Here is a 22,541-nt window from a genome sequence, read left to right as displayed (position 1 = left end):
TGCATTGGCATCACATGTCGCAGCTTCAGCTATTGATTTATCCCATTATCACAGGCTTTTACCACAATCTTAGCCAATTCCGATAATGCTGGATGAGATTTTGATGATTGATTAATTACGCTGCATTTCCTCTGTGCCAAATGAAACCATGATTCATTCATTGTTATGCCATTTGGTCTGGCAGTTGTTTGGAAATAATTACATCACCTGAAAATGTTGAATTAAGCAAAGAAACATTGCGGAATCAATCTTGTTTCCTTCTCCATTTCCAGCCATGTTTGTCATCATGGGCCAAAAAACAGTCACTGTGTGCACATTACTCGAGAGTGCTGACTCTCAAAAATGTGTCTGCTCTTCTGCTTTTTCCCATCCGATTCATATGTTATGTTCAGTCCACCATTATTTAACTAAAATACAATATCACTTTCCTGCAGTGCACCTTAAGGCCTTCAGCCACTGTGGTGTAATGTCAGTAACATGTGTGGACATGTTGCTTGTTATTGTGTTACTGTGAAACAGAGCCCATCCTGTTTTGCTGCCATGAAACTTTCCCCGTTCAAAGTACCAACAGAGAAAGTGAAACCACATTTACTGACCTCAATCAGAGTTTAGAAGCAGGTGGAAATTTTGAAGAAGTGCAAATAGTAAACAGCATATCATGACATTTTGCGAGTTCCCCTCCACATTTTGACATTTTGTTTTTGACATAATCAACCACATCTTCTTGGTTGAGAAGTACGTTTTTGTAGCGGGTGTGTGATGTGGAAGTACATGAAGTATTTGAGAAGTCTTCGCTTTCACAGTCAGGGTGTAATTTCCTGCTGGGATGCAATAGATTCTCAAACGCTAATGACAATACATTTTACCCAAGTTTATTTTTGTATTCTTTGTGTTTTTCTTTTGCTTTCGTTACTTCTTATTTCTTCTTTTTTTCTTCTTCTTTTTTGTGTGTTTTTGTCCAGAGAGTGAAAATTAAGAAATGTGTCAGGAGAGGTAAATAAGCCACAGGCGTATACAGCTGACCTCCCCTCAACTTAAGCAGAAAAACAAACAATAAAAGAAAGGGAGAATAAGTTAAAAAAAACAAAAACAAACTAAACTTACATAATTCAGAAAGGTACAATAAAAGATAAAGGACAACACAAAACACTGGGCATAAAAACCAATCAGTGGACAGCAATCAATCAACAATCCAAAAAACGAAGAAATAATGACATATAATGGTATATTTAGAATAGATAGATAGATAGATAGATAGATAGATAGATAGATAGATAGATAATAAGCGTTCGTCAATAAGACCTCAAAAAGGTCAAGTACCTCTGTGGGAAGGAATCCTGTTTATGTGGCATTTCTGTAAAAGGTTGGTTGGTGCTGAGAGTGCAGCCTGTCGAGAGTTCTTGGAAATATTGTGCATGCCAGATAACCTGCATTCATTGGTTTTTGATGACTTAAGCTAAAATGCCATTGCTGTTGATTGTGTGTACGTGTGGGCTGTAAATCGTCCCATTGTCTCACAAGGCGTCTCTGCTTTACCCAGAGATTTTAATGTAAAATCAGTACAGAAGAGAATGTTGCCAAAATCTAGCACCACTGTTTGAAAGTTTCAATAATTCAATGCTGAACTGATAAATTGGATTCTTGTTTAAGTGTTGTAATCATTTACCCTTACTCACATTCTGTACATTATCTTGCTCCAGAGTAGTTTTAAGTTTGTTATTCTGCTATGTTTAATGACACAGAAAAAAGTGGAAATGTGGAGAAAAAACAGCAAGGCAATGACTTTCAATGCTCGCAAAAAACCTCATGAAAAACAGGATGATACATACACCACCACGACCCAAGCATTCTTAATAAAGTCCCATCATAAATAAGGAACTGAATGATTCATTTCAGAATGGATTTCTGTCAATGTTCTCCATTGGTGGTGAGTTCCTCCTTTTGTCTAAATTGTGGTGAGTAGGAGTAAAGGCTAGCTCCAAGATGCAGATACAATCTGGGCCCTCTGTGTTTTTGCTTCAGTAACATACAGGGGAAAGTACCATCTGGATTCCTCTTTGCTCTATACATACTCGGGGCACAGCAGAGCAGAGTCAGACATCAAGACATCCTCATCACATGCACACACTGAGCTCAGGAAGCAAACCCACACACACACACTGCTTCGGTGTGCAGAGGAAACTCAGGACCGTCAGCTCTTAACATCTGTCTTCCTGCGCTAGCCAGGCTCAGGCCACTCAGAGCTCTGCCGTCGGACTGACGATGCCACAGCATATCCACAGTTCCCTAACCCACGTTCTCCTGTTGTGGATCACCACCCTCTCCGTTGTCCAGCTTGGGTTCATCGTCTTCTTCTTCACAGCTGGACAGGTGAGACCTCTTAAAATATCCTCAGATAGATTTAACAGTATCTTATGGGCCTTAATGATGAGATACAAATGTAACACTGTCAGCTTAAATAGTTTTACCACAGCTGCATCACATTTGAACGACTTACCAAAGAACGAATGTCAGTACTGGTAGGTTTAAACACCTGTGCCACACAGCTGTTCTTTCTTGTGGTTTGGGTAGTAGCATTGCTGGTGAGAAAGACGCCCCTGCCTGTGGTCTGCGGCTGGTTACCCCTCTCAGTGAAATCTTAGAGAAGTTTGTTTAAGATCAGAGATAAAGGAAAGCAACACAACAAATACAGCCTTAATGGAGCATAAGTGATATAATCTGAAGGAAATATGTAAGCTTTATGGTTGACCACCAATGAAGTATAATCACTGTTAGTGTTTTTACAGGAGAATGCTTTGGACAGACAATGCTTCAATTCAAAAGTTTGATTCAGCATTGTCAAATTTATCATCATGAGCATATTTTGTGCTTCTGTTTCCTTCTCCAGTCTCAGAACAGTAGCGATGTAGCATCACAGCACACAAACGCAAAAATCCAGGCAAACAATACATCCTCGGTAAGATAACCGCAGCTTCAGAGTTTGTGCTTCTCCTGTTGGCTTCACTGTGTTGTGTTGTATGTTCTCCCAATCAGATTACACGTGTTCTTGGTGATTAAGATGTCATGCTGTTACTTCTAGTACTACTATGGTTTTGCAATCCCAATGTTCAGGACACACAAACATTGCAGACCTGGCAGCTCTTTCTCATATTACTTTTCTTCTGAGTTAGACAGCCTTACCGCTCTCCTCACTTCTTGGAGGAAGCACAGTGACGTCATTACCACATTCGGGGAAATGCCACTAAACTAAACTGTGTTGTCTCTTCATTTTCCTTCTGAAGATAGTGTATGATCTAATTTGTTCTCACTTTTAAGCTGGAGGCTCTGGTCTCATCGTCGCGTTGAAAAGAAAATCTGTGTAGCTGTAGCTGTGTGTCACTGTGGGAGCCATGCAGGCACCATACTTGTGTGTGTTAATGCTTTGAGATTAATGGATTTCTTTCTCTTTCCACAGTACCCCTCTGAGCCTGAAATTCCCTTGGGCGGAGGCAAAATGCTCACCTTTAGGGCCACTGAAGGTAAGGCTAGTTTAAGCATTTCCATACTCACCTGTATAACAAAGGCTGTAAAAGTGTGGACACATTGAATCAGGTCACCATTCACAAGCTGTTTGAAGTAGAGATAACACCCTGGTTATTGATTGGCTTTGTGTGAAAATGTTGCTCGCCACAGGATATTCAGAATATCTGAGTAGTTCTCGGAAAACAAACTTGCAGCTAATAGCAACTTTCCTGTCACCCACAGTCAACAGAAATATTAAGTGGGTAACAAAAAGTCCAGACGAACGCCTGATCTCAGGAGCAGAAGGAGGAAAAGTTCTAAAAATAAAGAGGGATGGATATTACTTCCTAACTCTTCAGGTAACACTGAATTCATGCAATGCAAAAGCATTATGGCACAGAGTCAGTCTGAAGGCAAAGGACAAAGATCTCCTGAAGGGTTGGATTAACAACAACACATGCAGCACAGGCTCCCTCGCAAAGGTGGAGGAGCTTCCTGCTGGAAGCACCTTGGAGGTCACCGTCAACAAGACAGCTCCCAGTGAAACCATTAATGAAGAAGAATCTCACCTGGATATCATCTACATTTTCAAGCCTTGGAAGTAGCTCTGACATAATAGACATCTATATGCTAAAGCACTGGCCTGTTCCAGGGCACTTTCCATTTCTGCCTAGATGCCAAGATGGTAGAGCGAACTTATTGATCTTACCAAACAAACCTCTGTCCTTGCCTCTGGATTACCAGATCACTTAACTGTCTTCCTGCAGTCAGAGAGGTGACTGAGTCGCAGAGAATGCAGGATTCAACACTGAGGAATGTCTTTTACCTGCAGGCTGGGTAAAAACCACACCCATTTAAATTCTGGTCCACTCCAAAGAAAAATCCACCCTAAAACAGAATTGACATTGATTCAGCATTCAATTATTTTGGCCAGTAAAGTAAATTTACGATATAGCAGCACCAGGATTGGTCTTAGGTTGATGTCACTACAAATCTGCTTCTCTGAGATAAGATAAGACAAGGCAAGGCAAGACAAGACAAGACAAGACAAGACAAGACAAGACAAGACAAGATAAGATAAAACAAGACGAGATAAGATAAGACAAAACAAGATAAGATAAGACAAAACAAGACAAGACAAGACGAGATGAGACAAGACAAGACGAGATAAGACGAGATAAGACAAGATAAGATAAGATAAGATAAGATAAGATAAGATAAGATAAGATAAGACAAGACAAGAAGACAAGAAGACAGCAGCACAAAGACAGAAATAAGTGCAGATAGAGGTGAGAGATGTAAAGAAATATAAGATAAAAATAAATAAAATAACAGGTATATAACTAGTATCAGAATAGAAGTAAAAATACAAACTAAAGGAAAGATGTTTTCAAATTCACACTTTAAAACTAAGCTGTACAGTACCAGAAACACATGAGATATACTGTATGTTCACAAAGGTTAGAAAAGCTAAATTGTCATTGCTTCTCAAATAGCTGGGATCGACCCAGCTGGCTATCAACGTTGCAAGACGATGATATTTGATTGACTTTAGGTTGTGATGTCGGGTGACCAAAATCAATTTAATGTAGAATGCAGATGGTTTTAAGTCGTGTTGTAAAGTAACCAAAACTCAGCGACTTCCAAACTTCTCATGCCAATGTCATCTTGATGTAAGTATGGAAAACAAACCCAGCATCTGCAAAATGTTATATGTTAATGTCCATGCAACGTAAAATTCTAACGTCTAACGTAACGATTTCCAATCAAAATTTAACGTCTGTCTGACGTAAGAGTCCAACATCCGGTGCCAGCTGGGAAGGAGGACATATTTAGTTATTTATTTTTTCCCCTTTGCTGGAGTTTCTTAATAATAATAAAATGTGCAGTTAACTGCAAGAATGTATTTTGTGCCGCATCTACCGGCAGAACTGTGTTATTTGCACCACAGCTCCTATTTGATTTGTTTCTTTATGTTTTGACGCATATGAATTACATATTTATGTTGTATTTATTTATTGTTTGGACCTAAAATCTATTCTGTATACAGATACTGTATTTAACAAAATTTCACGGGCAGGTCAGAAACTAACCAATGAATGTATGTCACTGTGTGACAAAGTATGTCATTGTGTGGCATACATACAGTATATTGTGTGTGAGTCACTGTGATGTTTGTACAGTGTTTTCTGTATTAATGAATATAATAATACAGTGAAAATTGTACAAACTGGATGACATGGTTGGTATGTGTTTATTAAGCTAAGACAAAAGTGCAAAAATGTGGATGTGATTTTTTTAAATGGAAACGTTTCACAATCTGTGGTGATTTCACAAAATGGAACGTGTTAGTTATGTAATTATGTAAAAACAAGAACCGCATTATGTACATTAGTATTCATGATCTAAATTTAAAATGAAAAGCGAAAAGAGTTGACAAACCGAATCTCCTTCACTACCTGTATGTATCACACATTGTATCACATGAAATCACGACTCGTGGTGGTTTGTGCGGAAAGTTTCGTTTGTTAAGAGAGTTGAAAGAAATATTTGGTTTTGTCAATGATTGTCAGTTGTTGTTTTTTTGTTGTTTTTTAATGCAACAAGGATCTGCTCACACCCTGATGATGCATGCATATTTGTGTGATTTAAAAAGCATTTGTCCTGGGAACTTTTTAACACGTGTCTTTACATCTGACTACATCAAGATACTGTAACTGCTGCCATGAAAAGGTCCAAATTAAAAGCTATATGTTCATCATACTATTTATTTGATGTGTTTAAAAGCCCCAATATGGAAATAAACAGAGCAAATTAAATTACAATAATGAATTAGTCGTGTGAGTCATTTTTGTGCCCCTGGATATGAAGTGAAAGTGAGAGGTCATAAGTTACCAGCGAGACCCTGCAGACAATGAGTCAGTATTTACAAAGATACAGCGGGACCCTCCCTGCCGTATGCTTTCGAAGAATATCCCCTCCAGACTCTGACAGCAAAATAAAAATCCTGCACCTTACACAAACATCCAACATCTTATCTTCTGACCTACATTACAACAACAGAAACACAAAAGGTTATTGGAACATGATATTCGTCATCACTGCCAAGACACAGAATTTCCAGGTTACTGAGGTTTCATCTGAAGACTTCAGACTTCAGCAGCAGAGTCCCACAACCGTATTAGCTGTTGCAACCGCAGCTTTCGATTACACTGATGAGTGTGGTCCAAGATGTTGAATTCAAATGCACATAGCAGATATGCCTGTTTACCACCCACTCTGTGTCATTTATTAGAGGCTTCTGCATGGGTTGGTTTGTTCCCACCTTTGCTTTCCACCGCCTGACTGCACCGCAGGCGTACAAGAGCCTCTCTATCCACAAAAACATGTATGGTGGCTTCTGTGAAAACCCTCATTTCCATCATTTCCACCCAAATGTCACTGTGTGTGAGCAGTGTCAGACATGTTTTCAATGTGCAATCATTGTAACTGCTGGGGAAAACCGTTACCTTGAGAGGTTGGAAAAAGATATACGTTTCTTCCCTGTTCCAAAACCAAAATCAGACCCTGAAAAGTGTAGGGTTAGCTAGCTAGCTACTGAAGATATAGCCTACTGAATGTACACATGCTGCTTTTGCTTTTTAATGATCATAACAGTGAGAAAAAGATTGACCCTGCTGTACAGGAACCAGTGAAGGGAAGCAAGGAAACTTTGCTGATATTCAACCAGCTGTTTGTCATTGCAGTGTGTGCAGATGAATGTTGTTCTTTCCGTGGAGATCCCTGACTTTCCGGCAGTCCGGTGACTTTATGACAACGGCGTCACCTCCTCTGCTGTCTGAAAGCAAGTTACAGTGGAAAAAAATCCTCTAAAAATATAACATGGTTAAACTAATATTACTTTTTTAGGTTGGCCTTAAATTAGGTGGCTAAAAACCCCCAATTGAGACAGTGTTTGTTCATTTTATGTAGGTGACATTGGTTTGTTTTTTTAACCTTGAAGTTATTTTCAACAAACATTGTGATTCATTCCACGCTCAGAATATCCTCCTGGGTGCTCTTATTTCTAACATCTTACTCAATTAATTGTCTATGGAGTAGTTTCAGTCTTTTTACCCCGGGGACGGCCGTGACTCAGAGGTGGCGCAGGTCACCCACCAATCAGAAGATTGGCTGTTCGATCCCCAGTTCCTCCAGTCTGCATGTCAAAGTATCCTTGGGCAAGATACTGAACTCCAAATTGCTCCAAATTGCTGTTTTGTTAGTGTGAGAGCGTGTGAATTGTTACTGAGTAGCAGGTGGCACCATATATGGTAGGCTCAGCAGCTAGTGTATGAATGTGACATGTAGTGTAAAAGCGCTTTGAGTGGTTGGGAGACTAGTCTAATTTTTGGATTTGGAAGAGAGTTGTCCATGTTTATAGATATTTCTGGACTGTCTCAAACCACAGGAAAAACATGTATGAATTTTGAAAATGTACGCACTTCCCCTTTATGGTGTTCTCAATGAACTCAGCAAAGCTTACAGATAATGTAAATGTCAGCACTCCACTGTTTTTAACCTGACCTGGAGACTAACACAAGGGGACAGTGTTTAGCTGTAGACAGTCTACCACGACCATCTTTCAGTTTTACTTTGCAGAAAACATGTTACTGTCTACATCTCTCATTGTTCACTGTAGAGAAAGGGCTTCTTGGTGTCACTTATTGTAGGTTGTGGTTCATTTCCAAAGTAGGGTGTAAAATTGTTGACAGTGTCTAAACAGGGTGATATCTGCCAACACGGCCCTGCTTTATCGATGGAAAATGTCGGTTTCGTGTATGGAAGTGTGAATAACTAATTTCAGATCTTAGACAAATGTACATCACTCTCATCCCACACGAGTTCTCTGTAAGTCATGTCTAGACTAATGTTTAATGATGAGAGAGAAAACCAACTGCATGAATCCCAACCACAGCTGATACAGCTCCCCCTCCTTTTGCTACTACAGTCTCTCACGCCTCTCGGGCCAGCCAGCGGTGGAACATGATGACTCACGCATGCATCGAGAAGCGTTCGTGATAAAGGGCTGTATAACACATCTGAACCATGTCTCCCATGATTTGAAAGATAGCATATTCATTATGAATTCATTCAGACGATATATAGCCAAAGCCTTGACTGTAATTTGTCTCCACTCAGAATGTTTTACCCACAAAACTTGTCCAAGCTGGAGGGAAAAGAAATTTCAGTTTCATTTAACCTACACACCAGAGTTAGAATAGTTGTGTGTATTTAATTAGTTTTTTATTTTTATTTTGTGCTTCATTTTTATTTTCAGTTCACTTTAGTTTCGTTTAAACATGTAGTTTTATTAGTTAGTTAGTTTTATTATTATTAGTTAATTACAATATGGGGCCTTAAATTAAAATAAAATATTAGTGAAGTTGTTGGGTTCATCTCTTATCACCTTTCACACCTTTCAAACATACTGGTAAAAGTCCCTTTAAAAATGAACTTTCATGAAAGTTCAGTCCTGTTAGCGTCTATAAATGGTCAGTAAATATTGTGTTTTTTCCCCCCAAAAGTTTAGTTTTTATTTTCATTTCATTNCCCCGCCCCCCCCCCCCCCCCCCTCCACCAGCCCCCACCACCACTTCCTCTCCAGTTTACAAATATACAACTCTGTGGGTGTTTACAAGAGCGGCTTCTTCGAACAGACACGTCTGAAGGGAAAGCGCAACAGTGACTGCATGAGAAATACAGAAGAGGGGGGGGGAAGCTCTCAAGAGTGATGAAGCTTTTTGATTGTACGAGGCATGCTCGTCGCCATGGTGATGTGTTTAAAACCGTCATTACAGTAGAGAAGTGTGCTGTTCATAGAACTAAGATGAGATCATTTCATGTCTATGATGCCGTCCCTCAAGAGAAGTACCTTTAGTCATACAAGCTGTACTCTGTATTGCAATAGCAGAGCACATACTCACTCTGGTTAAGGTTGGTTTATATATTGACATATAGTTATGCATCACTAACAATACTTTCTCTACAGGGTGAGCCATGTGGTTTGGCTGAGTGGGTGAAACGTCTGCTACTGAGACCACTCTGCTGAGGCAGCCTCATCTGACACAGCAGCAGGAAATGAATTCAGTTCAGCTACGTGATGGCCTCAAGAAAGACAAGCAGGACTTTTAAAACATGATCTGTTTATTTGAATCTTTTGAATACATCATTCTACATAAATACGGCAGAAGTAAAGCAATTATATACTGGAGGAATAAATAAATAGCATGCAGTGTGTATTACAGCACACAATAATGAGTATGGTTTTTATGTTTTTCATTTAAGCATGAACAAGAGGCTGCGTTCACACTGAATCATGCAGATGGGAAATTGGATATCAATTTAAGGGAAGGAGGCAGGACAATAAAATCAGGCTGGCACACAATACCAGCAACGATAAAAGTAGATGTAACTTTTGGCCATCCTCCACGACAGAATTTACAAGCTGATGTCGCCCCTTCAAACAAGGACAGAACATGGGACATTACTGGAACAATTACATAAAATAAACACAAGATAATTTGATTTTAAATTATTTAATTTATTCTTTGTAACCAATTCAGCATCAGCATCGTAACGTATCGTCTTCATATCTGTTTGTTTGTTTTACCCATGCCATTCAAAGGGTGTTGTTTGGGTGCCATCTGCCTGATTCCATGTGAACGCATCATAACACATACACTCAGGATAAAAATCTATCCAGATTACGTTTAGAATATACAAGCATAATCATATAAAGATCCCCTGAGAAGAAAAGTTTTGTTACAAACATACCTTAAAAATTGAAGAGTTTCACCCCTCAATAAAAAAGCTATCAGGCACCAAGAGGTTTCCACACCTGCCTATCTGTCCACGTATGGACCTACTTCGTCTTTACAAAGAGAATCACTAACCCTCAAGAAGCTTCTCGGCTTCTCAGCTTTTATTTACTGTTATTCCAAGCTTTGCGATTCATGGTGAAAATATCAATGTGATATTTATAACATATACGCGCCGAAGGTGTTCTCGAAGTATTTGTGACGCACGATTTTTGAGGTGTTGCTCACTTTCACAAAAAGCGCATCGTCTTTGGTGAGGTGAAACACCCCACCCAGGTAACTGTTGGATCGTACTCTGCTGGACCGCTCTGAGTATTTTCTGGACACCAGGAGGGGGATGCTTTTCCCAGGGTACCGCTCAGTTTTCCGATGAATAGAATGGTTGAAAAAACCAGTGTCGTGGAAGAACACCTTGGAATAGATGTGGTAATAGCCCTCCTGCTGAATGACGAGACTGTTGTCTATGTACTCCATTCCATAGAGGGGAGGCTCTGCATTCATGCTCCATGCCATGATTTCATTGTCATGATGTACGTCTTGTCCGTCTATGGGAAAAAACAGCAACAGTGTGACTTCTGATTCCTCATTTTATTCATATAATGTACTCGTATAATTTATTCAATATTTAAACAGATGATGAATACATTCTAAAGACAGTATGTGTCATTTACTGTGTTGCACTACTTTACCTGTCAGATGTGCAAGCGGTTTGGAAGGAGGCATAATAAGACTGGGAGTTTTAGTGGGTGTCATGGCTTGATCTGTGTGAGGACCAGACGTCATGTCACTGATGTGGATTAAGTAACTGACGTGATATTTATCAGGTGAGTAAAAAGTGCTCAGACATACCTGCAATGATCTTGGAGGCTGATGCTGAGGCGGCCTGCAATAGAAAGAAAAATGTTTCATGTTCATGAGCATGCATATGTAATCAACACTGTCAGATATGCGATCAACCAAAAACTATGATTTCAAACGACCCCTTTGTGTTTTCTTATCTGCCTGCAGAACAAAGTAGGACATGTCTGTCTTTCTGGTAATAAGCAAAAGGTAGATCACAATCATGCAACAGGAAATAGACCACTTCCGTTTCTTCACTGTCCCCTGTTTGTACGGTGTGCGTGCAACCAAACAGTGTCAAACCAAGACATCTTTGTCCCTCTCCCCCTACCCTGTGACTGCTGCCCGCGCACAGAGCATCAGATGAGGACAGGAAACTGAGTCAAAGCGGCAGAGTGAAAAAACTGACCATAATGGAACATCAAGTCTGCATGCTCCTGCCATCCGGGGGACGTCATGGTAGTTCTCCAAAAATGGGCTGCACTTCTCCATCTCTACTTTCTTCCAAATAATAGTGATTTTTTTTTCCATATCAGCAATTTTTTTGATGAAACAACCATTCATGTGATTGGATTAAGGCAAAGGACACTTGTGATAGAAACAAAAAACAAGCATCCGTTTTGTTTCTATCACAAGTGTTCTTCGCTTCATACCTCACTTCACTAAACCTGAACAAGTTCCCCAATGTGCTAATGACATTGTAATGACATTGATTTAAATTATACCATTACTCATCATCACACTATGACAATATCTGTAATCACAAATTGACCCTCGGACAGTGGAATTTTCAGGTACAGGTACTTTCCTATGAATATTTTAAAAAGTTATGTCTAAAGTAACCTTCTCATCAACAACACATGAAGTGTGCTGCTTTCATATTTCTACATGATGCTGTTTCATGTTCTGAGGTCACAATTTTTTGGATTTCTTTGTCTTTTTCTGAGATTTTTCATTAAGGTATCAATGTGTATTTAAACTACATTCATTTATTTTTAAATTTAATTTTCCATTTGTGCATAAAAACTAGTATAAAGTACAGTTAAGTATAAATACATTTAAGTATTTAAAGAAAATCAGAATATTGCTGAGAAAAGCAGAAGAACTCCTACAATGAATACTTACTGAATACTAAGTAGTAGTGGCTCCAGCCACCCGTGGACGTCATTATGGTTTTCCAAAAATTGGCCGCACTTCTCTATCTCTACTCTCTTCCCCATAATAGTGAAATTTTTTCAACATCAGCAGTTTGTTTTTTTTCAAGGAAAACAATCACTCATATGATTGGAGTAAGGCGAAAGACACTCGTGATAGAAACAAAACAGACACTAACTAACTTCACTAAATCTGACCAAGTTCCCCATTGTGCAAATGACAGTGTTTTTTTTGTACACCACACCATAACTCATCATCACACCATGAGAATATCTGTAATCACAAACTGATGCTTGGACAGTGGGATTTTTCACATTGGTGACAGTGGGTCAATGTATGGAAGCAAAGCAGGCACTTTCCTACATGTTGCATGTGACTGTGATATGACTATATTAAAAAGTTATGTCTAAAGTAACTTTCTCGTCACCAACACATAAAGTGTGCTCCTTTCATGTTTATACATGATGCTGTTTTATGTTCTGAGGTCACATTTTTTGTATTTATTTATCTTTGTTTGTTTGTGCATAAAAATTAGCATAAAGTATAGTCAAGTATAAGCATATTTAAGTGTTTAAAGAAAAACAAAATGTTGCTGAGAAAAGCAGAAGCATTCCTATAATGAATACTTACTGGATACTAACTTGTATTTAAAAGAAAAGTAAAGGTGTTACCAACAACAATAAAAAGAGTTTTGGTTTGTGGGAAAACAGAAATCAAGCAAGAGAAAACTGAAAGTGAGAATAAAGTGTTGAAGCTGAAAATTATCTCTCTGAAAGTGAGATTCAAAGGGATCCGAAAGAAAATGAAATGAATGAAGAAGAAAAAAAGCAGCGTGACTCTGTTAAGAAGAAATCACAGGATAAAACTGTGAGCAGGTGGAGACTCAAAGATGGTGTTCATACTCACTGATTCCTGTTGGTAGAGGTGGTAGATGAAGCAAGCCTCTATGGCCATGCCGCTCAAAGCCAAGGCCACGAGCATGATCAGCACGGTCTGCGTTGCCTTACCACGCTGTCGCCCCTGATTCAGCCTGGGTGGCAGTGGAGGCCGGGTGGCATGGGTGTCCACCACGTATGCAGAAGGATATCCACACTGAGACATAACTACAGAGCTCTCCCTGTAACTGAAAATGATGCTTTGTGGAAATATCCTCCAGTAGTTTGCAGACGCTGTTGCTTCAAAAGGGTCACAGACACAAATGGAGATTTGAGAGACAGAGAGGGGTGAAAAAAAATGGGTGGGCTCACTTGTGGTTGGTTCAAGTGGAGATGGCTCACGAGCAGTCAGATAAAAGAACAGACTCAGATACAGAAATCCTGAGATGTATCACCAAAGCACCTTTCTGCACTCAGTAACTGTAAAATGATACTGTACTTGATGCAGTTGTTTCCAGTGCAGCTGGAGAACATGACAATTGATCAGTTACGAGCCACAAAGTAGACGATGACAATCGCTAAGTGGGAGACCAAGCACAATGCATTTTAACCTCCCCTTCACACCCTCCCACTTTGCTGGAAGAGCAATGTTGAAATATCTGTATTCACACTTCCTTTCTCATATACTCTCTTATTCACAGTGTTAAAAGTTCATGCTTTGTTTCAGAGGATAGAGCAGAGTTGTGAGGCATACCAAAAATCAAAAATAAATAAATATGTATTTATTCCCCACCTAAAAGAACTGTGTCTTTGTGTGATAGATGGAAGTGAACATGAGGGGGAAAATTTAGCTACAGACTCAGGTTAGACGTAATTATTGGTGTCTTAGCAAGAGTAAAGGCTTTAAAAGAGGGAAGAGCTTACACTGATGCAGACGTTAGTAATGGAGTTATGTATGGCCTTACTATTTCCGAGATGGACCAGTAAAGGGGCAGGAAGGCACAAGGCCGAATGACCTGACAAACATGATGTGACGTACATGTCTCACAAATATGATCACTTTATTCTAAGATTCTTTTCATTATAATTTTTTTCTAATGAGCAATTCAAAACCGAAATGAGGCCAAAAAAGTCTCCTTTTCTAGAGATCTGGAGACTTCAGACCTCCTCTGTTTAATGAATAGTATAACCATTCTGTCCGCAGTCCAGTCTGTTCCTGCGTTGGAGGAGGTCCTGGCCAACACCAAATCTGTTCCTGCATCAGGGGACCCAGGTTGATGCCAAGTCCATATGTCAGGGGTCTTGGCTGATGTCCTGTCTGTCTCTACATTGGAGGTCCCAGCCTACGCCAAGTCGGTTCCTGAGTCGAGGGTCCCGGCTGACCTCCTATCTGTTTCTAAATCAGGGGTCCCTGCTGACATCTTGTCTGCACAAGGGTCAGGGGTCCTGGCCAATGCCAAGCCTGTTCCTGAGTCTGTTCTTGAGGTTGGGGTCCCAGCCAATGTCTCTTCTGTTCCTGGCACACATTTGGCGCACAGGCCGCTGCATGTTCCTGCTAAGCTGCTGTAGTTAACAGAGTGGTTCTGCCCGTCTATCCTTCGTTCTGGTTGACCTCTTGACCTTCTGCATGTCTGGCCATCCTTCTGGTCACCCTCCAGATCTGTTACCCCCATCAGCCCAGCCCTCAGGCCGTCTGCCTTAAAGGCCCAGACAAACCAAACCAACATCGGAGACCTAGCCATGGGGAGAGCCCCCTGTTGTGTCCTGTCATACCCGTGACATACCCTATACCAGCACATGGGGGTCGTCTGTAATTGTCATTTAAAAAGGGGAAGCAAAAGACTGTATTGATGCTAGTTAGCCAGTTAGCAGATTAACAAAACAATCCAATGCTGAAAGAACAAAGAATATTTACTGTGCGCCAAACCATCATGAAACGAAAAGGGCTCATTGGCTGGAGAAAAACAATCTTACCTCATACAAGTTTGTTTCGACCTCACTCCCTCTCGGCTTTAGCTCTTTGTTCACATTTCTCACTTCCGTTTCTCTTCTCATGCACTGAGCTGAACTGTCAACCACAGTGATTTCATTCACCAATGGGTTCCGCCATGCTGACGTTGATTCAAAATGCTGAATCAGCAGAAGAAAGGCCAAATAGTGCCAATGAGGGCCAGCGTTGCAGGACACACCGCACCGTTGAGGGCAGCAGACACTCACCAACTGCCCAACTTCGACCAATTGTCTGCTTGGTGTGTCAGGGCCTTAAGTCTCTCGCTCCACCCCTGTCTAGACCCCAGGCCTTGCACTTTAGGTGCCCTGCTCCATTTTTCTGTAAGACTGTGTAAGATGTGCTGTAAGACTAGTATGCACATGATCCGAATGGCTGTGTGTGGTTTTCCTTTTCATTATGTGCAATATTTAATACCCTTCTTAGATAAGGACATACTTGTCTCCTCCTTATGAACGCATTTTGATTTCTGGAAGCAGTTTAATAATCAAGTCTGTTCTCAATCTATTGGGGAGGCAGCCAGTCTCATTTTATTCCTGATTCATGTCAAAAAGAGGTGTCACATCTTACCCTTAAACTTTGTTCCATAATTTGAAGGGCATCTAGCCCTTTCAAAATACAGATTAATCTGCTCTCCCAAAAACTCCATGAAATTTAACCATTTTGTTTGAAATTTCCATTTAAAAGAAAGATGTGACAGTTTTGACTCTATGTGTGCTATGTAAACTGCTGCATGATCAGTAGTGACTATGCTATTATAATGGCAACCCTTAATTGTTAAAGGATTTTAGTCAAACTAAAAAAAAAAAGATTCTACAGTTGCTTTTATGGACACTAGAATAGCAGGAAACTCTCTAACTGATAGGTGATATATTTGATGTATCGTATATACTATCCCATACCCATTGAGTACAGCATACCCATGACTTAGTCATACCAAATACCCATTTTCTGTTGTTATAGCGCCACCCAGTTGCCAATTAGAGTTAAATTTTTCCAGTCACCTTGAGGCGTCCTGTTCTACATATCTACCAAGTTTAGTAAAAATTGATATGGCGGTTAGGCCTAGATAAGAAATTAGCTTTCTAGCGCCCCCACTTTGTTTGATCGGGTCAATAATGGCGGGGTCCCCTCAGATTATGTGTGGTCATATGCCTACAAAGTTGCGTGGTGATCGGTGAAACCCTTGAGATGTTATACACCTTTATGTGATGAGCCACGCCCTCCGCAATATTCATTGCCTTATAAAAGCTCAGTTTTAGTAAGTTTTCCAACTTTTGCCAAGAGGGAACTTTAGATATTGGTCCCTAGATTATGTTCACCGAGTTTCATGCAGATCAGTCAAACTTCCTAGGAAGAGATCGATTTTAAGTGTTTTTCAAAAAATTCAAAATTGCGGAAAATCTATATAACCGGAAGTTATGGGTTCTTGAGGCAGATTTGTTCCTCATGAGGAGAGGCATCTCTGTGCAGACACAAGTTTCATGTGTCTACGACATACGGGGCATGAGATATGCCCATTCAAAGTTTGCAATTTCAATCGGTTGCTATAGCACCCTTTTTTGGCCAATTGATGTAATATTGCTTCATTCGCATCCTCCCATGACCCTCTACCACTGTGCCAAATTTCACATGGATTGACCAAGTCAGTGAGGAGAAAAACATGGAACAGACAGACAGACAGACAGACAGAGTTTTCGTCATTATATAGTAAGAAGATCACCTAATAAAGTACTAAATCATGAATTTCACACTCACAAAATGAATAATTAAAGTATTAGGAGTTCATGGTAACACTTTATAATCCAAACAGAGACAAAGCACATGCTCACTGAATGCATCACTTATGCATGGTTCATGATGACATGCATAAAATCATTTAGGATGTGTGAGGAATTCCTGTTTCTCATCACTAAGATGACAATGTCATTATGACTTTGTGTTACTAGTTACAGCTTAATGAGTCATTAATTCCTAGCAAGCTGTCAATTCACAGTTACTTCATATAAATATTAAACTGTTTTTTTTCAGTCGAACTGGTTGCAGGCGAACAAATACACGTTTCTATGGTAATAAGACAAAATTCAGATTCCTGACACAAATGCCTTGTTTCTCTTTCTTACCTCATCACAATACACTATCTCATACTTAAACATGTCTCCACACCCTCCCCTGATTTGTCAATTGGCAACAGCTACATTTTCTATTCTTTTCTGTGCCAAAAATTAGAATAATAAAATAAACTCACGTTCCACTTCCTACCTTGTAAAAAAACAAAGACATTTATACGGACCATTGGGCCATGCAGCAACACGCAGATGTCTACCTCTGCCTAATTTGGTGGCATGTTGTTTAATGTAGGAAGTAACTGTGGGTTAAACTGTGGTGATCCATAAAGCATTATGTAATTGTACACACTCATAGTAACTTGATCATGTTTTAGTGAGCAACAGGAATTTGTGATTCCACATTAATCACACTGAATCATGGATTATGCAGTTCAGCATGTGTATTGTATCCTACCAGGTTCTCTGTAAATTGTACACTTACTTATACCAAGTTCTTTTTAATGCATCCATCATATCAAAGCTGTGTGGCCTGCTTTGTGTCTGCTTTTAACCATAGCTCCCCCTACAGAACAGATGAGGTCATGGCAAGTACAGCATGTGATAAAGGGAATTCATTAAGTAGAAGAAAATCAATATTTTGTGCAAGTAAGAATTAGCAAAAAAGATACGAGAAGTGATGAAAATATATAAAAATATTTACAAAAAAATGCTTTCATTATCTGTACAGCCCTTCACACTCTTGGCCTTGTCCTGCATAATCAGGCTCATTATGTAGTGTGTACTGCACCTTGTCCTCTCTGGGAAGTTTTGCATGTTGCAAGGTGCTATTGGTCGACACAGATAAAGGCTCCACTCATTCAGCTTTGATCAAGGAACTAAACTGTGAGGTTATTCTCTAACTGTCAGAGTATGAGAGTCAGCAATTACAGACACACAGTAAACTTGCTTTATTGTGCATGTGTAACATAGAACAAAGTCGTTTAAAGTTGGTGAAAGAGGATTACACGGACAGTGAGCGGAGGATGATAAGTGTGTCTGCAGAGCTCTGTTTGCTGGCATGTTTGATTCTGACTTTAGACTTGACTTTGGGTCTGGGGCCAAAGAAAGACATGGAATTTACATTTTTATTGTCTGCTGGCAGCACAGAGTGTTTTTACCAAAATGCAGTGAGGAGCGACAGCATGGAGGTTGAATACCAGGTAAATACAGTTTTCTCTCAATCTTTCTATGTGGTGCAGTGAGCGTGTAGTGTTGTGTTTAAAGCTTTACTTTATTAAAGTTTGTGAATAATGTCTAACTGAAAAACACGTGAGCAGGCTTTGGACTTTGGTCCTTTGTGCAGAGAGATAAGAAGACACTTGTCCTGAGATAGGGTGAGGAGGTAAACTCAAATGATCCCCCTGCTTCTAATGCAAACATATTGCTTAAAATGCATCCTACCAAAGCACAAACATGCCTTTGCATGATGATGACATCCTAAATATATAGCCAGCATAATTCATTTTAAATGCAAAACATCTTTTCCAGTTTGAACATTTTAAACAAAGCACGCTTCAAATTCAAAAGCACATGTCATTTAATAGCCATGACCTTTGCATTACTTCACACCACAGTCATCCTACTACTACTGCACCCTCTGGCAGCTGCAGGGCTGTGTTAGCATAAAGTCACAGTCCTGGCTGCCCCGCTGTGTGGTTTTGGAGTGTGGAGTCAGAGAGGAGCCTGGCAGGATTACTGGGGCATCATCACTGGAACACTTCACACATGATGCTGCCAGCACTGCAGCATGGACGTCGAGGTCTTTTTCACTTATCTGCCACCTTTTCCCAAACCTTCACTCAACAGAGTCACAGCTCTACGCCCACAGTGATCTGTAAGGTGGAAGGCTGCTTCATGATGTGGAACTTCACTTTCTGACACATTCTGAGAATATTGCAGCCAAAACCAAAACCTTGAGAAAGTCGATTAATCTCTGTCACGGCTGTTGAACTGCACCTGACAGTGAGTTCTTCTTTTGCCAGAGGACAAAGAGCGGGCAGCAGTGGGTAGCGAAAGAGAGAATCTCCCTACATGGGTATTATGTGAGCCCGGCTGTTGCTTGGTGTAGCCTACTATCACAACTCTCATTTGAATTTCAGATAGTCTGATTAAAGCTTGAGCTGTGAGCTGCATCTTTGGAGTGGAAATGTGTGTGAGTTCTCGGTAGCTGTGACCTGGAGCCTGGATGTCCTGCATCACTGACCTCAGCTCCATCTGTTTCTTCCAGGTGATAGCCGGGTCTGGTTTGGATGTCGGCTTTGCCCTCATCTCACCCAGCGGACACCGGCTGGTCTCTGATTTCAGGAGATCTGATGCCATTCACATGTGGGTCATCTAAGTGCTCTCCAGCAACTGCCTGTTTTTGATGTGATGCAAAATCCGTGTGATACTCTTTATTTGTATTAAAAGCAATTAAAGACGAGAAAATACCAAGGCAGCAGTGAGTAACATTATTGAGGGCAAATGCCACCTGTTTCCGAAGGTTTACACCTTATTTTTTCTTGCAGGGTGGATCCCACAGAGGACGGAGACTACCGCTTGTGTTTCGACAACAGCTTCAGTAAACTCTCAGAGAAGATGGTGTTCTTTAAGGTGATCATTAACAGTCAGAGCAGCGAAGGCAGAGGCCAAGATGAGTGGGTGGACGTGGCCATGCCAGAGAGCATGCTGGAGTACAAACTGGAGGACATCAAGGTGAGACGGAAAAACACAAAGAGCTGTTGCATGTGCTGCAGCTATGATTCCCCTTCAGACTACACGTGAATTGTCTGATGGCGTCCTTTTTGATGTCTGCACACCCCTGCACTGACTTTCATCTCCTCCTGTCTGCTGTTCTCTCCCTCCTCTTCCAGGTGAGGATGGACTCTTTGTATGAGCATCTGGAGAAGAGCCGTCAGCTCCTGACTGTGCTGCGGGTCCTTGAGGCGAGGGACCGCTATCTTCTGGAGGACAACCTGTGGCGGGTGTCCTTCTGGTCCTGCCTCAACCTGCTCGTCATGCTCGCTGTCGCTGCTGCTCAGGTCTACACACTGCAGCGCCTCTTTGACAACACCAAGCGAGTCTCTCCATAGACAGCAAAACTCATTAACCTCCAGCCAAGGGAGTGAAGAACCTGCATGAAAGTGTGACCCTTAAAACCCTTCACTGACATGTGCCTCGTGAGCTCAATTTAAAGGGATAGTTCAAACTTTTGGAGAGCTGATTCATCAAAGCCCAGTTGAGACCAAAGATTCGTGATGAGAGGAAACCATTTTACAATGCTCATGTCACACACATATAGCCCAATCATTGACGGAAGAATAAGGCGTGTCACTTGTGTAAACTGGCAGGTTTTCAGAACGTTGCAGACTGGTGCATTGCAAATAGTTGCAAGTTTCTCATGGCAAATCTTTGGTCTGAACTGGGCTTTAGGAAATTTTGAATTCCAATCATAAGGAAATTTCAGTACTGTAATATGCACACACAGAAATACATACTGTACAGTGCATACACACACACACACACACACACACACACAAGCTTACTAAGGTCACTTAAGGGGAAATTACATAGACTTATATTCATATCCTGGAGACTTAGCCTAACTGTAACCACTAACGCAAGAAAACAGTTTAGGGACGTGACTTTTGTCCCTAACTGGACAAGCCGTCCCTAATTAACTGGTCTTTAGTCTGAAATGTATCCCTGAAGGTAGCCTTAGTCATACCCACACACACACACACACAGTCACCGCTCTGATATTTGTTAATGTCACTGGGGAAGCTAGAAAACCACAGCTGTTCTCACTGGAATGTTGTTTTATTGAATTTCAAACTACATTTCACATGGACATTTATGACTCTAGGCTATGTTTCATCAAACCAATAGCCAAAACAAACCAAAATATCAGAAACCTCACCTACTGAGTGTACTTTTTTTTTTAAAGTAAGCCTCAGGCTGTTTAAAAAAGACCACACTATTTACTGTGATAAAAAGGCAAGTATTCATACATTAAAAAAAAAGGCAGTCAATCTCCCTGATCAGTTTCTCCATCTGGAGGTTAAATATGCAGCAAACAGTAAAGTCATGCAGATGGCAAGTTAGCTCTGGCTGACACATTCATTTTCTTGCCATTATTTGGATGCATTGCAGTCATTTGGGTCATGCAATGGCACTTAGTGGCAAAAACACACATAACGCAGCAGTTATTGTGCATTTCTCTCACTACGGCTTTATATTTTCATGCTGTGCTGAAACTCCCTGGGACTGCTCCACTTCATCATTAACATGTTCTGGCGTAAGACATATTCAGTGGTCACACTCCACCACCTTAAAGGCATTTTTCTCAACACAGACTACAATAAAAATTACAAAAACATTGTGTTTAACTGACTTTATGACTTGGCACCGAATTTGGTCATTTATCCGTAAGAGTTCAATTAAATTGCATCTCACATTACAGCTTTGTTGAAATAAATAACTGACAGTCTTCTGGGAGAGTCTGTGGTATGGAGTTGGAGACAGAAATATGTGCGTTGGATTTACGTCTTAATTTAGATTTCACACCATAACAACTTGGTTCCGACCATCTGTGGAAACACTAAACAATTTTTAGTGCTCAGAACTATTTTAGACAACATTCATTATAGAAAAAATAACTTAGTGTGATGCCTCAAAAACTAATGATTTAAGTTTGTAGGCTATGTTTTATGTTAAAGGCATGACACAGCATTGTTGGAAATTTTATTTTTGAGTGTAGTGATATTAAAATATGTCGTTCTTCTGTGGTCCTGCTGTTGTCATGGATGGAAGCCATTTCATGTCCACTTCAGGCTGGTCAAGGTCACCACTGGTTTCGACGGGGAGCCGGGCGCCTGTTCAGGAACAATCAGCCAGTATTAATCTCTTAACCTTGCGACATGCACTTTGACAGTCAGTACTACAGGGTCCAGCCACTGGAACAGCATTTGTAACGAGGCAATCTCTGCTGGAGAGACGGTTTCCAGAGATCCTCCTCCACTTTCATTGGAGGAAATGATAAACCTGGATTTATCGATTAATGCTGAAGCCTTAAGTTAATTACATTTAAAGGGACAATTCACCCCCAACTAATAATAATAATAATAATTATTATAATAATAATAATAATAATAAACTATTTTCCTCTTAGCTGTGGTGTTAAATGTTTTGGGTGCGAGTTGCAGAGTGTTGCAGA

The 22,541-nt window shown here is 40.4% G+C and overlaps 4 protein-coding genes across 5 annotated transcripts in view; 2 read left to right on the top strand and 2 right to left on the bottom strand.

The window, feature by feature from the left end:
- The first annotated feature begins 2,065 nt into the window (after positions 1–2,065).
- LOC126405247 (uncharacterized) lies at positions 2,066–6,282 on the top strand. 2 transcript variants are annotated; one of them, XM_050068892.1, is made up of 4 exons: positions 2,066–2,370; positions 2,888–2,956; positions 3,455–3,518; positions 3,745–6,282. In XM_050068892.1, exons 1-4 carry the CDS (start codon positions 2,263–2,265, stop codon positions 4,104–4,106), a joined length of 603 nt encoding a protein of 200 aa, XP_049924849.1. In that variant the 5' UTR covers positions 2,066–2,262; the 3' UTR covers positions 4,107–6,282. The 2 variants fall into 2 exon arrangements, with proteins under 2 accessions (XP_049924849.1, XP_049924850.1); XM_050068893.1 differs by lacking the exon at positions 2,888–2,956.
- Positions 6,283–9,663: 3,381 nt separating this feature from the next.
- Positions 9,664–13,777, bottom strand: tnfsf14 (TNF superfamily member 14). Its single transcript, XM_050068890.1, has 4 exons — positions 13,263–13,777; positions 11,211–11,244; positions 11,051–11,122; positions 9,664–10,906 (listed from the first exon to the last, which is right to left on the bottom strand). Exons 1-4 carry the CDS (start codon positions 13,455–13,457, stop codon positions 10,521–10,523), a joined length of 687 nt encoding a protein of 228 aa, XP_049924847.1. The 5' UTR covers positions 13,458–13,777; the 3' UTR covers positions 9,664–10,520.
- A 4,358-nt stretch (positions 13,778–18,135) lies between these two features.
- Positions 18,136–20,420, top strand: LOC126405244 (transmembrane emp24 domain-containing protein 1-like). The gene is made up of 4 exons (XM_050068889.1): positions 18,136–18,507; positions 19,575–19,672; positions 19,855–20,041; positions 20,200–20,420. The coding sequence occupies exons 1-4, from the start codon at positions 18,265–18,267 to the stop codon at positions 20,416–20,418; spliced, it is 747 nt and encodes a 248-aa protein (XP_049924846.1). The 5' UTR covers positions 18,136–18,264; the 3' UTR covers positions 20,419–20,420.
- Positions 20,421–20,477: 57 nt separating this feature from the next.
- The window catches only part of dnm2a (dynamin 2a), a 46,181-nt gene continuing 44,117 nt past the window's right edge, over positions 20,478–22,541 (bottom strand). The window contains exon 21 of the mRNA XM_050068832.1: positions 20,478–22,200. Within this exon, the coding sequence (XP_049924789.1) occupies positions 22,170–22,200 (31 nt within the window). The 3' untranslated portion in view covers positions 20,478–22,169. The remainder of the gene's footprint in view (positions 22,201–22,541) is intronic.

This window comes from Epinephelus moara, chromosome 18 (assembly GCF_006386435.1).
Source record: "Epinephelus moara isolate mb chromosome 18, YSFRI_EMoa_1.0, whole genome shotgun sequence".
NCBI classification, from domain to species: domain Eukaryota; kingdom Metazoa; phylum Chordata; class Actinopteri; order Perciformes; family Serranidae; genus Epinephelus; species Epinephelus moara.
The sequence above is the reverse complement of the archived record's forward strand: the minus strand, read 5'-3'. Positions and strand labels throughout refer to the sequence as shown.